Source organism: Polypterus senegalus, chromosome 8, assembly GCF_016835505.1.
Source record: "Polypterus senegalus isolate Bchr_013 chromosome 8, ASM1683550v1, whole genome shotgun sequence".
NCBI lineage: Eukaryota > Metazoa > Chordata > Cladistia > Polypteriformes > Polypteridae > Polypterus > Polypterus senegalus.
Genome location: NC_053161.1, coordinates 133830953 through 133846089, shown reverse-complemented (window position 1 = coordinate 133846089; position 15137 = coordinate 133830953). Strand labels below are relative to the sequence as shown.

General features: G+C 41.4%; 1 protein-coding gene across 1 annotated transcript in view; it reads left to right on the top strand.

Moving 5' to 3' along the window:
• The window catches only part of si:dkey-106n21.1 (solute carrier family 23 member 1), a 136850-nt gene that overhangs the window by 20338 nt on the left and 101375 nt on the right, over nucleotides 1-15137 (top strand). Inside the window, exons 5-6 of the mRNA XM_039762183.1 lie at nucleotides 5824-5964; nucleotides 13621-13775. Coding sequence (XP_039618117.1) covers nucleotides 5824-5964; nucleotides 13621-13775 — 296 coding nt within the window. The remainder of the gene's footprint in view (nucleotides 1-5823; nucleotides 5965-13620; nucleotides 13776-15137) is intronic.

Below are 15137 nucleotides of genomic sequence, written 5' to 3'. Positions count from 1 at the left end.
CTTTCAGATGCTTCAAAATCCATACTAGTGAGTACTCAACTCTTTCAGGGCGGATGTCGACTTTTGTCAACAGGAGGGTCTGAAGGCGGTAATGAAATGTAAAACGGTGATAAACCTTGTTGTTACGTTTTTGTTCCATTCTGGTGGAAGGAACGTTCGCTGTGTCGGCTTGACCGAGATTCCCTGCACTTGTGTGAGTAGTGAGGACTAAAACAACAGTAAAAATGGCATCGACCTCCGGCGAGGGATCGAAGCGAATGAGTAAACAAAAGTACTCCGTGGATGATGTTTTGCATATTATCGCTGAATCGGACTCTGACTTGTCGGACTCCAATGTTGATACCAGTGATCAAAAGCAAATGTGAGGTACCAACATCAGCTGATCAATCTCCAGCTGATTGTGGTGCTGAACAGGTTTGTGTAGCTGATGCACCTACTGCAACGTTTGCCTGGAAGGACCGCCACTTACAATGACAAGGGGTCAAACCAGTCTGTGTGGTAGTGTGACTGCGGCAGCTAAAACCCCCGCCACGTGAAGACAGCCTGGCAGCCAACCTCCTACCTGTGAGCGGCTCAAGCCATAAGAGACACTGAACTGGCAGCCACCACATGAAGCAACAGATGTTTTATGTTGATTCATGTGTGAAACCATTGATGTGTGTGCTTTTCAAAACACTGTGTTGTTTTGGAAAATAATATTCAGTCCTCAAAGAGTTAAAGCACCCCAAGATATTCTGTAATTTGCTCAGGATGAAACCTTGTGAATTAACAAAGTACAAACAAAAGTCAAGCATCACATAATATGGACACCTCCTAAAAACATTTACTTTGCAATGTCTTTTGGCTCAGTTTTGATTCACTATTGACTTTAATGGATTTTGTACTACCTTAAAGTTAGTCCATAAAACATCTTAAAATCATATTTTCAGTTCAGAAATGTGAAGTGTTTTAGTAAAGTGACCTAACTTTATGAATAGCAAAAATATTCAAAATGTTGCATTTTTGCATAACAGCCACATATTCTGAATGCTATTTCAGGATTCGCATTTTGGGTCAGTTTTGAGCTACCATATATTTATTGGATATTACTGTCCGTTTAGGGTAGTTTTGTTTGTTCAAAACCCATTTAGACATCCTAAATAGCATCTTTTCAGCTCAGAAATGAGAATGGTTTTAGTAAAGTGACCAAAACTTTACAAAAAGCAATACATTTTCCAAATGTCATATTTTTAGGGAGCTTCTACAAATTTTGAACACTGCCATGCCCTTTAGATCAGTTTTGACCCATTATTGATATTAATGGATTTTCTGCTAGACTTAAGTGCTTTGTTTGTTCAGAACCCATCAAAACAGCTTAACTACCATCTGTTTTAAAAGTTAGGATAATCAGAACTACAGGCTAAGGTAGCCAATCAATATAATATAAGTTTGGTATGAAACATTTGATGACTGGGGCATCTAAAAAGGGGTTTTAGAATATGGTTAAAAAATGGCACAGCATTGAGTCAGCAGTTGAAGATATTGTGAGAGTTAAGTAAAGGAACATAAATGCCTCTATTATTGTGAAATATGATAATCCCTACCATTTCTGTTTTATTCTGCTATCTACTCATAGACCATCTTTCCTCTGAATTGGCACGATGTCTTAATAAGTGAAAATCTATTTCTATATGAAAATGAATGACTGATGTTCATGACTGCTTAATGATCAAAGAACAGCTCCTACATTCACTCAAAGCCTTTAATTACCCACTATCATCACTGTGCTCTTTAAATCTCATTTTTAAAATTTATAACCTTACATTCATCCTCTACCTATTCAGCCTAATTGGAAAATTGATTTCCACACAGCTCCATCACTTTCAATGCTCTCAGTTTTCAAAAATATTGCCAATTCAGCCAGGAGCCCCAACCTTTATCTTCATACAATAAGCTTGTGCCTTGATGGGTGACATTGGTCATTCAGTATTCCCTTTTAGAGACCTTGGTCTGTTATTTGACTGTGCTTTAGCCTGTTCTTTTTTATTTCTCATCTCCTGATTGTCTTCTGTCTTTCCACCTTGTGAACACATTTTCTTATTAGGTGTTTCGCTAAAGTATTCTCCTTTTTCTCTTTAACACCTAGCATTGCTGTAATTGTTCTGAACATAAAGAGACAATATCGCATTTCAATTTAAATTTTCCCTTTGTGTTACCATTAGAATGTTGTTTAGTATTCTCGCCATCAAATTCAAGCTGAGTAGGATTCTGGTCATTTGGAGGGCAATTCGGCAACTTCATGACAGAACAGTTTGCACTTCTTTTTTGTTTCTGTCCATTTGTTTAACTTTTATGCTTTGAGGGTCTGGGTTTAGTGATGGATGACTATTGTGACATTATTATTTTGAAATATTTGTGCTAGCTATTTATTTATAAATGAATTTGTTTGTTTATGTTTTGTATGTATTGAGCAGTGCTGATGACATTAGCGGCCTAAATTGTTACCATTGTTCAGAAAATCCAAAAATTGATTGCGATGATACCACTTGGCTGAACAATATAGTTTAATGTTAATGCTTAATAGTGGTGTTTTTAAAAAATAAAGACAATTTACATGGTCAATACTTCATTGTAAGCAGGTCCCATATAATATATTACAGTCTGCAGATCATTCTTCTTTTTCTTCTTCTTTTGGCTGTTCCTGTTAGGTGTTGCCACAGTAGATCATCTTCTTCCATATCTTTCTGTCCTCTGCATCTTGCTCTTTCACACCCATCACCTGCATGTCCTCTCTCACCACATCCATAAACTTTTTTCTTAGGCCTTCCTCTTTTCCTCTTGCCTGGCAGCTCTGTCCTTAACATCCTTTTTCCCAATATACCCAGCATCTCTCCTCTGCACATATCCAAAACCAATGCAATCTCGCCTCTCTGACTTTGTCTCCCAACCGTCCAACTTGAGCTGAACCTCTAATGTATTCATTTCTAATCCTGTCCATCCTCGTCACACCCAATGCAAATCTTAGCATCTTTAACTCTGCCACCTTCTGTTCTGTCACCTGCTTCCTGGTCAGTGCCACCGTCTCCAACCCATATAACATAGCTGGTCTCACTACTGTCCTGTAGATCTTCCCTTTCACTCTTGCTGATACTTGTCTGTCACAAATCACTCCTGACACTCTTCTCCACCCTGCCTGCATTCTCTTTTCACATCTTTTCCACAATCCCCGTTTCTCTGTAGTGTTGATCCCAAGTATTTAAACTCCACCTTCACTAACTCTACTCCCTGCATCCTCATCATTCCACCGTCCTTCCTCTCATTCTCACACATGTATTCTGTCTTGTTCCTACTGACCTTCATATCTCTCCTTTCTACAGTAGAGTATATCTCCAGCTCTCCAGGGTCTGCTCAACCTGCTCCCTACTTTCGCTACAAATCACAATGCAATCAGCAAACATCATAGTCCACAGTCCACTCCTGTCTAATCTCATCTGTCAACCTGTACATCACCATTGCAAATAAGAAAGGGCTCAGAGCAAATCCCTGATGTAATCCCACCTCCACTTTGAATGTATCCGTCACTCCTACCACAGACTTCACCACTGTCTCACTTCCGTCTTACATATCCTGTACAACTCTTACATACTTCTCTGCCACTCCCGACTTCTTCATACAGACCACAACTCCTCTTGAGGCACCCTGTCACATGCTTTCTCCAGGTCCACAAAGACACAATGCAACTCCTTCTGGCCTTCTCTATACTTCTCCTTCAACAACCTCAGAACAAACATTGCATCTGTGGTGCTCTTTCTTGGCATGAAACCATACTGCTGCTTACTAATCATCACTTCCCTTCTTAACCTCGCTTCCACTACTCTTTCCTATATCTTCACACTCTGACTCATCAGTTTTATCACGCTGTAGTTACTTCAGTACTGCACATCCTCCTTATTCTTAAAAAATAGGTATGAGTACAGTGTCCATCCTTTCATACAACTCATCATACACCTTTTCTTTAGCCTTTACCATCTCTCTCTTCACCTTGCACCTCATCTCTTTGTACTCTTGTCTACTTTCTGCATCTCTCTGACTATCCCACTTCTTTTTCGCCATTCTCTTCCTCTGTATATTCTCCTGTATTTCCCCATTCCACCAACAGGTTTCTTTTTCCTCCTTCCTCTGTCCAGATGTCACGCCAAGCACCCTTCTTGCTTTCACCCTTACTATATCTGCTGTAGTTGCCCAAATGTCTGGTAACTTTTCACTGCCACCCAGTGCCTGTCTCACCTCCTCCCTAAACTCAAACTTGCAGTCTTTCTTTTTTTAACTTCCACCATTTGATCCTTGGCTCTTCCCCTAACTATCCTCCTCTTCTTGATCTCCAACGACATCCTACAGACCACCATCTTGTTCTGTCTAACTACATTTTCCCCTGCCACCACTTTGCAGTCTTTAATCTCCTTCTACAATATAATCTACCTATATGCATCTTCCTCCACTCTTTTACGTCACCCTATGTTTCTCCCTCTACTTACAATACGTATTCACCACAGCTATGTCCATCCTTTTCTTAAAATCCTCTATCATCTGACCTTCTTCATTCCTCTCCTTGGCACCATACCTACCCATCATCTGCTCATCTTCTCAGTTCCCTTCACCAACATGTCCATTGAAATCCACTCCAATCACCACTTTCTATCCCTTGGGTACACTGTCCATTACTTCATCCAACTCACTCCAGAAATCTTTTTTCGTCCATCGCACACCCAATTTGCAGGGCATATGCACTAACAACATTCATCATCACACCTCCAATTTCCAGCTTCATAATCATTACTCTGTCTGACACTCTTTTCAGATCCACAACACTCTTGACATACTGTTCCTTCAGAATAACCCCTACTCCATTTCTCCTACCATCCACACCATAATAGATCAATTTGAATCCACCTCCGATCCACCTGGCTTTACTCCCCTTCCATTTAGTCTCTTGCACACACAATATATCAACCTTCCTTCTCTCCATCATACCTGCTAACTCTCTCCCCATCATGCCAGTCATACTGCTAACATTCAAAGTTCCAACCCTCAGTTTCTCTCTCTTTACCTTACTCCTCTCCTCTTTCCTCCAGACACATCTCCCCCCTTTTCTTCTCCTTCTTCGGCCAACAGTAGCCCAATTTCTGCCAGCACCATGTTGGCTAACAGTACTGATGGCGGTCGTTGTTAACCCAGGACTCGACCAATCCAGTATGGAAATCTGTATTGTTGCTGGCATGTTGATCTGGCCAAATTTTACATCAGGTTTTCTTCCTGACATAACCCTCCCCATTTATCCAGGCTTGGGACTGGCAGAAAGAAACACACTGGTTTGTGCATCCCCTGTGGCTGGGTTACAGTCTGCAGATCATAAACCTGAGAAATGTGGGTAAGGATCTATGCTGGTATTTGGAAGGTTGCTGGTTCAAATCCTGTTTCTGCCAGAAGAGATTCTACTTCGTTGGGCCCTTGTGCCAGGCACTTAGCCTGAAAATTGCTCTTGGGATGCTGTACAATGTCTGGCCCTGTGCTCTGACCTCCAAAAGTAACATGAAAAGACCATTTTTTCTCTGGGGATTAATGAAATATATCAAAATCAAAAATATCCAGATATTATTTCAGGGTGCTTTTTCTCGTGCAGTTCTACAGCCTGGATCTCACCCTCTATTACCTGCCTAGTGTCTTATATTTTCCATGTCGGTGTGTCATTTGCATGCCGTCTCCTCTGTTGTCTTCTTTTGGTTTGCAATCCTATTTACATAGTTCAGCTTACGTAAGAATAATAATAATATTTTCTTCTTACAGAATAGTTCATCCACCTGTCACATAGACACTATCACTCTTGATGATAAAGATGAGAAATCAGAAGACAAGCCACAACTGGATCTTATTTATGCAATTAATGACAGACCACCTTGGTATTTATGCCTGCTTCTTGGATTTCAGGTACAGAACATTCATTGTTCTTTACTTTATTAGATAAAGCTAGGCAATTGAAATTTGTGTTTGCTTTTTTAGTTACTAAGAAAAATGACTACATGATGTTTGCTATATTTCTTGTTTAAGAAGGTAATATTTAATAATAATTTAAGGTGTTGTCTTATCATGTTATGAGATCACCTGACAGAGAAGGTGATTGATGGAGAATAGGACAGAATATCAAAACCATCTCTGTACCTGTTACCTGTAACCTCTTACCTGACTCACTGTATATGCTGCACCCAGCAAATTTAATCCAAGGGACTCCTATGGCTGCTCCGTTGCCTGGGGCTTTCTTAACGTTCAAATCTTTGCTTCAACCCAGCTTACCACCAATAGAGAACATTACAGGGGCACCCCCATAAACCCTTAAGGGATCACAATTAGATAAGGAAGGAACAATCTAACCTCCTGGACTATGCATTAAAACCACTAACAACAAGCAGAAATTGATACATAGAATCATACAACACAGATGGTTTAAGTGTTCATGTAGTCCAAGTTGGCAGAGGGAGAGAGAGAGAGAGAAAGAGACCCCTTTGGAAAAAAAGTGTCAGCCTTTAAAAGTAGCCATTGTTTAGATCAATATTTGAAAACTGTTTTCTTTCAATACAAAAACAAGCATCAATCTCCCCATCCACATGAGCACATACACATATTTGTCTTGCTAGCATGCTGACATTTTACAGTTTCTCAAAACACATTGAAAGTATTTACATCAAAATGTTACAGTGCTTTATTACCAGTAAGCTGAAAGTTAGTTTGTTTTCTGGGATTCAAAGCTAACTAAGCAAAACACTTTTGAATTCCACTTTGTACTCCTTCCCTAGCATACACCTCACTTCTGTTTAGCCTGACAAGTCTTCAGACTAAAAGCAAAATTCCTACTACCTGAAAAGTTTAAAGTTTCTCCTGTACAGGTGAGTACATGGGATGGAAAAGAGTCAATAAGATTTGGAATTAAATCATGTGAGGACCTGTGGAATAGGCCACAGAGGTGCACGTGTTTATTTAACTAATGAATAAGAATTACAGTCCTTAAAGAACTAAGTAGTATACTCTGTGGGAGTGAGAAGGGGCCAAAGGTGAAGAAAATCTGAAAAGAGCACAGTTGAAAATGATCAGTGTGACAGATAGGGGGCAGTATCGCTCCCTTGAACCCCTGTCCAAGACTCCAGACACCAGGAAAAAGTCCAAATGTTGACTTTATTCTCAGGCAACAGTGCACAAAGCACCCTCTCCTCCACAATACTCATATAATAAACCAATACAATAACAATAAACTCTCCACCACTCCCAGACGTGTTGCCACCCTTCAACCCAGCTCAGCTCACCGTCTGGGAGCTCCCACAGTCCTTTTATACTGCCTGACCCAGAAGTGTTCCCAATCCCCAGTCCATGTGATTCTTTATCACTTCCGGGTCAGGTACAAGTCCTTTTCTTCACCCCGGAAGTACGTCACTTCTGTCATCACTATTCCTATGACGCACTTCCGGGTTATAGGGCACATATGACTCTTTGCTCCCCCCTGCAGCTCTCTCTTGGGGCCCCTGTGGTATCCATGATGCCCTGCTGGTCTTCGGGGCACCTCCATACTTCAGGGAGGGCTCCATCTGGTGGCCTGGGGCTATTGGCCGGGATGATAAGCCGGCCAAACACCACATCAGGTAGATGTGTGGAGTGCCATAGAGTGACTGGAAGGCAGATTTCAAGTTAAGAGAAAGACCTGGTGCGAAGCCAAGAGGAGAAACAACCTGATGTGTTTTGGGCATGTGCTGAAAAAAGCAGAAGTTGATTGGGTGACGAGGTACACCAAGATGAAAGGAAAGGGGATGAAGGCCAGAGGGAGGCTGAAAAAGACATGGTGTCAGATGATATGTGAAGAATGAGTCTCAGCCAAAAGGATGCCTGTAACTGCAAAGAGTGGAGGAAAAAAGACTTGGAAACAACCAGGTAACCTTGATAAACCAAAAAAAAAAAAATTAATTAAGCCGGAAATGATGTACAGTTCAGCTACCACTACTTTGAATCAGGGGAAACCAATGTGAAATTGTCTGGGAATAATGAAAAGATGTATAAGACATGAATTACTGCCAGATAATTTTTAATTAATATAAACTACTGTTGTGAGTGAGAATCTGCATGCTGCACCACTGAAGTACCTGTGAGAGCAAAAGTGGGCGAGCAAACACCTAGTTAGGATGGGTTAGCTGCACTTACTAAACAAGAACATATGCTGCTGCCTTCTAGGTGTGGATTTTCTGACTGCACATACAAATACGATGTAGGCGTCTGTTTTTAGTCAGATTCATACAAAAACAAAGGAGATGATGATAAGTCATGGGAAATGCTACTGTTTGTAGTTAGCAACCTGACAGGAATTGCATTTTGTTCTCAAGAGACAAAGCACATGTAAATGTTAGCCCTTGAAATCTTGCTTGACTCAAGTGAAGTAACGAAAAACAACCCAAAACTTTTTTTTTTATTTCTATTCTCAATATAAGGGTCTTGGCGATAAACTGCAAAACTAAGAGAAAAATATTTTTTTTACCCCAAGCACGAGCAAGTGCATCATGATTTAAGGTCCCACGATGTTGCACTCTGATACACAGGCAACAACCACAGTCATAAATGTCTTGTATTTATTTACCAGGAGGCATTCGTTTGTCGCTTTCTCGTTTATTAAGAATGCAGTGAAACAGTATACAAACTCCATGTGCTCCTTTGCGCACATGCCACCTAACAGTCACGACCCAGCTTCGCTGGTGCCTGCAACTAGAAAATATAACTCACTGAGGCCCCCTAGCGGGTGGATGGTATAACACCTTAACCAGTATACAATACCCTGACACCTCCCCCTTTTAAGTCAATTCCTTAGGGTAGCATTTCTATTACCATTAACATGTGAACCCAACATCACTCACAACCTTTTTTTTTTTATACAGGACCTGTAAAGACCGTAACCCATTATTTAGAACTTGTTTGCCACAAAACAGTGACCTATAAGAATACACCATAATATTGGTTCAACATTGCATGTTACTGACTCAACTGTTCAATATCCACTATTCAGACATGCACTACTATGTTGTGTTATAATCAAATTAACATAACATCCACATAAACATTCTACTTTTGGTATCTGTTACATTTTACAGTAATACTGTAATCCTTTTACAAGTCCAAGCGAACCGCAGGCTTACTAACTCTGCCTGACCTTGTGATAGTAGGTGTTATTGTAACTGCCTCAACCGGTATATCAGGGTCCATACATTGCTGGACTTTCTGTGTAGGTTGATCAGTACTCGTTGTTTTAAACGTCTCATCTTGCACTCCTTCAGGCAGTAGCTGGATATGTCTTCTGTTTCTCCTTTTTTCTCCCTCCTTTTCCTGGGAAACATTGTATGACCTTGGAGTGGTAGTTTCTGTTAGCACCTTAGCCGGTCCCTTCCACTGTGATTCACCATCAAGCTTTAACATGACCGAATCCCCAGGTCTGAGAACAGGTAAGTCCTTCACGCCATGTCGCCTGTTGAAGTAGTATGCCTGTTGTTCCTTTGCTGCTTTATCCTTCTCTCTTATACTTGCTTTGTTTGGCCACTTTGGCCTGAGGTTTTTCTGCAGAGTGGGTAGAGTAGTGCGGATTTTTCTTCCCATCAACAATTCTGTTGGACTTACACCAGTAGAAGTGTTAGGGGTAGCTCGAAAACTCATTAGTGCCAACAATGGATCCTCCTGCTTTAGTATCCGTTTTGCAATCTGAACGGCCCGTTCTGCATGCCTGTTACCTTGAGGATTGTGTGGACTCGAGGTAATGTGTTGAATGTCGTATGTGGCACAGAAGTTCCTCCAGACCTCACTGCTGAATTGCGGTCCATTGTCACTAACAACTTGTTCGGGTATGCCGAATCTTGCGAAGGTAGCTTTGAGCTTATGTACAACACGCTCTGATGTCGTTACACTTAAATGAAGAATTTCCAAATACCGTGAATAATAGTCGGATACCACCAAATACTGTTTCCCTTGATGCATGCATAAGTCTATGGCTATTCGCTGCCATGGCCTTTCTGGTAATGGGGTTGGCTGTAGTGGCTCCTTATGCTGTGTGCGTTTGTTCTCTATACAAAATTTACAAGTTTCTATCTTTTGCCTCAGGTCCTCAGAAATTCCAGGCCACCACACAGTCTCTTTAGCTCGAGCTCTGCATTTTGACAGTCCTTGGTGTCCTTCGTGAATTCTACTAAGAATGTTCTTTCGCATTGCTTTTGGAATTACCAAGCGGTTGCCCAGCACTAACAGTCCGTCACTCAATGACAAGAAATCCTTCCATTTGTAAAAGCCTTGTATGCTGTTAGGTATGCTTTTAGCATATTCAGGCCATCCTTCCTTTATAAATTTCTCCACTATTCGGAGCTGATCATCCTTTTGAGTCTCCATTTTTATCTCCGTCAACTTCTGCTGTGACACTGGCAAACTCCCGATGATTGCATTCACATAGGCACTCATATCCGCTGATATGAAATCCTCTGTGGTGCTTAATGGGCTCCTTGACAATGCATCTGCTACCACCAAGCTTTTGCCTGGCATGTATTCCGCTTTCGCATTAAAGCGCATGAGTCTCATCAAAAGTCTTTGACATCTCACTGGTACACAGTCCAGATCTTTGCTATTGATCAGTGGTATTAACGGCTTGTGATCAGTGACCAGTTTGAATTTTTCCAAGCCGACTAAGTACTTTTGGAACTTTTCACACGCCCATACGCCTGCAAGGCATTCCTTCTCTATTTGGGCGTACCTGACCTCTGAATCTGTCAGTCTTCTTGAAGCGTATGCAACTGGTTTCCAGCTGCTGTCGTGCTTTTGCTGTAGCACACTGCCAATTCCGTAGCTGCTGGCGTCGGCTGATACAGTGGTTTCTCTTGCTGGATCATAATGTGCTAGGACTTGTGCTTTGATGAGTGCGTTCTTGAGATTGCCAAATGCTTTTTTCTGTGGTTGATCCCAAGCCCATACACTCTTTGTCTTAAGTAGTTCATACAGAGGACCCCCTTCCGTTGCTAAGTTTGGAATGTATTTGCCCATATAGTTTATAAGGCCTAGCGCTCTCCTCAGTTCACTTACATTATTAGGGTCTTGCAACTCACTAATTGCACGTACCTTTTCCGGGTCCGCTCTGACACCTTGAGCATCTACGATGTGACCTAGAAAACTTAACTCTGATTTCTTGAATATGCACTTCTCTTTATTTAGCTTGAGGCCTACTTTGTCCATTCTTTTCAGCACTTCTTTTAAGTGTTTGTCATGCTCTGTTTCATCCTGCCCGTACACTATCACATCATCCATGTACACGGCCACACCTTCCAGATCTACTAAAAGCTCGTGCATTTTGCGTTGGAAAATTTCTGGGGCTATGCTGATTCCAATTGGGAGCCTTTTAAAGCAATATCGGCCCATTGGGGTGATAAATGTTGTCAAGAGGCTGCTGTCCTCACTTAAAGGAATCTGCCAAAATCCAGACGCTGCATCCAATGATGTAAAGACACTTGCTCCTGTTAATTTAGCTAGGATTTCTTCTGTTGTGGGAAGTATGTATCTCTCCCTTTTAATGTTATCATTTAGCTTGTTCAGTCCAACACAAATTCTCACTGTCCCATTGGGTTTCATGACTGGCACCATGGGAGCACACCAATCTGTAGGCTGTGTGACTCTCTTCACTACGCCTTGTTCTTCCATCCTCTGCAGTTCTGCTTTAACTTTGGACATTAGGGGCAATGGCACTCTTCTTGCAGTGTATGCTGCGTATGGCTCGGCTCCCTCTCTCAGGTGGATTTTTACCGGCTCTGTTTTCATGGTACTGCTTCCTTCGAAAACTGTGCTTAACTGCTCTATTCTTTTGACTAGCCTCATCTCAGCCGCTGTCTCTCGGCTCAAGAGATTACCAACAGTTTCTCCGTCTACCACATACACTGTAATGGCATACTTTTGGCCTTTATGCTCCACTTTTGATGTAAACTGTCCTATACATTTTAGTGGTCCCCCTGGGCTGTCCAGTACTATGTTTGAGTGCTTGAGCTGTGTGCTTGACTCGAGCCTTCTAAATGTCTCTGTGTTAATAACATTAACGTCAGCTCCTGTGTCTATCTTAAAACTGACAGGGATTCGACCTATTATAAGTGTCACAGTCCATAAAGCTTCTTCTAGTTTATTTTTGTTATTCACTGAACCCAGGTAAAAGCTTTCGCTTTCTTCTTTCACCGTCACTTGTCTCACAGTTTTTGATTTACACATTCTTGCCCAGTGCCCTTTTTTCCTGCACTTTTTACATTCAGTCCCCGCTGCTGGACATTTTCTGATGTCTAGGTGTCTTGTCTTGCCGCACCTACCACACTCTGTGTCCTCTCTTCTGTTCTCACTGCTTCTTCTATTTTTCTCTTTCATCCATGGCCTGTTAGCTGCCTTTAATGGCTGCCTGGAGGTTACCTCTTGCAAGCTGCTCACTGGTTGTCCCTCTTGCTGGCTGATCTGCTTTGCAACGTCCTCGGCCTGCCGTGTCATCTGCACCGCCGTTTCTAGGGTAAGTGCTGTCATTAGCTGCATTCTCCTAGAGAGACCTTTATCTCTTATGCCTACTACGAGTCTGTCTCTTATGTGTTCATTTCGGCTCGCTCCGAATTCACAGTACTCACTCAGCTCGTACAATGCTCTGATGTAGCATTCTGCATTTTCCCCTGGCTTCTGCACTCTCTGATGGAAACATGCCCGTTCATGTATCACATTTCTTTTCGGCATAAAGTATTCCTCAAATTTTCCAAGAACAGTCTCGTAGTCCTCCGCACTCTCTCCATACACGAACGCGAACGATTTGAAAATGTTTTCTGCTTCAATGCCCATAGCATATATTAATGTGCTAATCTGTACCTCTTTGTCCTCCTTACTCAGCTTTGTAGCAACCCTGTAGCGTGAGAACCTCTGTCTCCAGGACGGCCACTCTGTCGGATGACCAAAGTTGAAACTTTCCGGGGGATTAAATTTCGCCATCTCTCTTTTCTAACACTTTTACTTCTGACACCATGTCTTGTATTTATTTACCAGGAGGCATTCGTTTGTCGCTTTCTCGTTTATTAAGAATGCAGTGAAACAGTATACAAACTCCATGTGCTCCTTTGCGCACATGCCACCTAACAGTCACGACCTAGCTTCGCTGGTGCCTGCAACTAGAAAATATAACTCACTGAGGCCCCCTAGCGGGTGGATGGTATAACACCTTAACCAGTATACAATACCCTGACAATAAACACAACCCAATCTAATGAGATGGAACATTGGAAATGGTGCAAAAAACGCACATCACCACAAAAAAATATAGACAAATCTGCCTTACCTAGGCAGTTATGAAAACATTCCTTAACTGGTTTAAAAATTAAAAAGGGGAAATATCAAAAGACTGCAGTGGGTTGGCACCCTGCCCGGGATTGGTTCCTGCCTTGTGCCCTGTGTTGGCTAGGACTGGCTCCAGCAGACCCCCGTGACCCTGTGTTTGGATTCAGCGGGCTGGAAAATGAATGGATGGAATATCAAAAGAATACAAATTTAGTAATAATTCATAATTTTTTCTTTTTGCAGCACTATATCCTAGCATTTGGTGGTATTATAGCCATTCCACTAATCCTTGCAGATGCAATGTGTATTGAAGACAACAATGTCAAGAGTCGACTTATCAGCACTATATTTTTTGTTTCGGGTTTATGTACATTGCTACAGACAACGTTTGGATCCAGGTAATCACTTATGGTTTGTTAATCAAAACAAGTTATGCTATGCCACAGTCAGAAAAACTGCCTCTCATATTTAGGTACATGTTTTTTAAGTAATGTTAAAAATATTACCATTAAGACTAACCTGCTATGAAGGAAAATGAGAGTGAAATAAGGCTGAAAAACCTAAGCTCTATGTACCGTATATACTCATGTATAAGTCGGGTCTTGAAACCCAAAATATCGATTATAAAATCAGACCCCGATTTATACGCCCGTTCAAAAATGTGACGCTTATTTTGTTTTTTTAACATCTTCTTGCCTCCTCCAATCTCGCATCAGTTTCTCAGATGCATTGAATTTTGTTGCAGCAGCACAGTTACCAATTTCTTTCACTACTTCAACGATATTTAATTTAAAACCAGCTTCATATTTTCTTCTGATCGAACGCTTCATCATAAAAAAGGGATTACAATAAATGTGTATGAGGGTGTGAGATGCAAAAAACACAAATCAGTGCAAACGTTGCTTCAGAATAGTTTGGGTATTAATGTGTGGTCACATAAGCACAGTAGAGAGAGAGAGGTTAGGAGCACGCGCTGATACAGTGTATTGCTGCACCCACATAGACAAAAAAGGCAGTATGCTCCGTGGTTACTGTCTCAGGTGGACGTTAGTGTATCATAATCTCTTGGACCAACAGCGTGAGTTTTCCGCATTTGACTTATATGACCGACATTATAAAATATCAGAAATTATACTGTAAAATCAAGTCCTGACTTATCCACGAGAGAATTTATCCGTAAGTATATACGGTAATCTCTTTTGAAATGTAAATGTAATTTCCTTTGAAAATTGTCTTCTTTTAATATAAAAACACATTAATCCCCCCGCATCCCCCACATATATAAGCCATACACAGAGTTCCCATCTTACTTGTTTTCATCTCTGTTTACAGGGAGAGCTGACATTCTTCAGTTTCTCAAAACACATTGAAAACATTTACTGTACATTAATCCACATAGCTGCAGTTCAGGAATGACAAATGTGCTTTATCAATAATATGTCTCTTTTGCTCCCCTAGAGAAATATTAACTTGTGATGTGGCAGTCCTCTATTTTCAGTAACCCTGTCCATTTAATGATGTTAAATGGATAAGGTAAAGGCTCTGAACAATGTTTTCAGCAGTAACAACTTAGGGTTCATTAATCATTCAGTGAGGTTCCTGGTGGAGTATGGCTAACAGACAGACAGAAAGGGAGAGTCTGTTGCTGTGTAATATGATATCCTCCCAGCTACAAGGCAGAAGGCACAAGCCTGCTTGCTCAGGTGCAGTGAGCAGTTTCTCTTGAGCTCAGCTGATCAATCCTTATTTCAGGGTGCTCT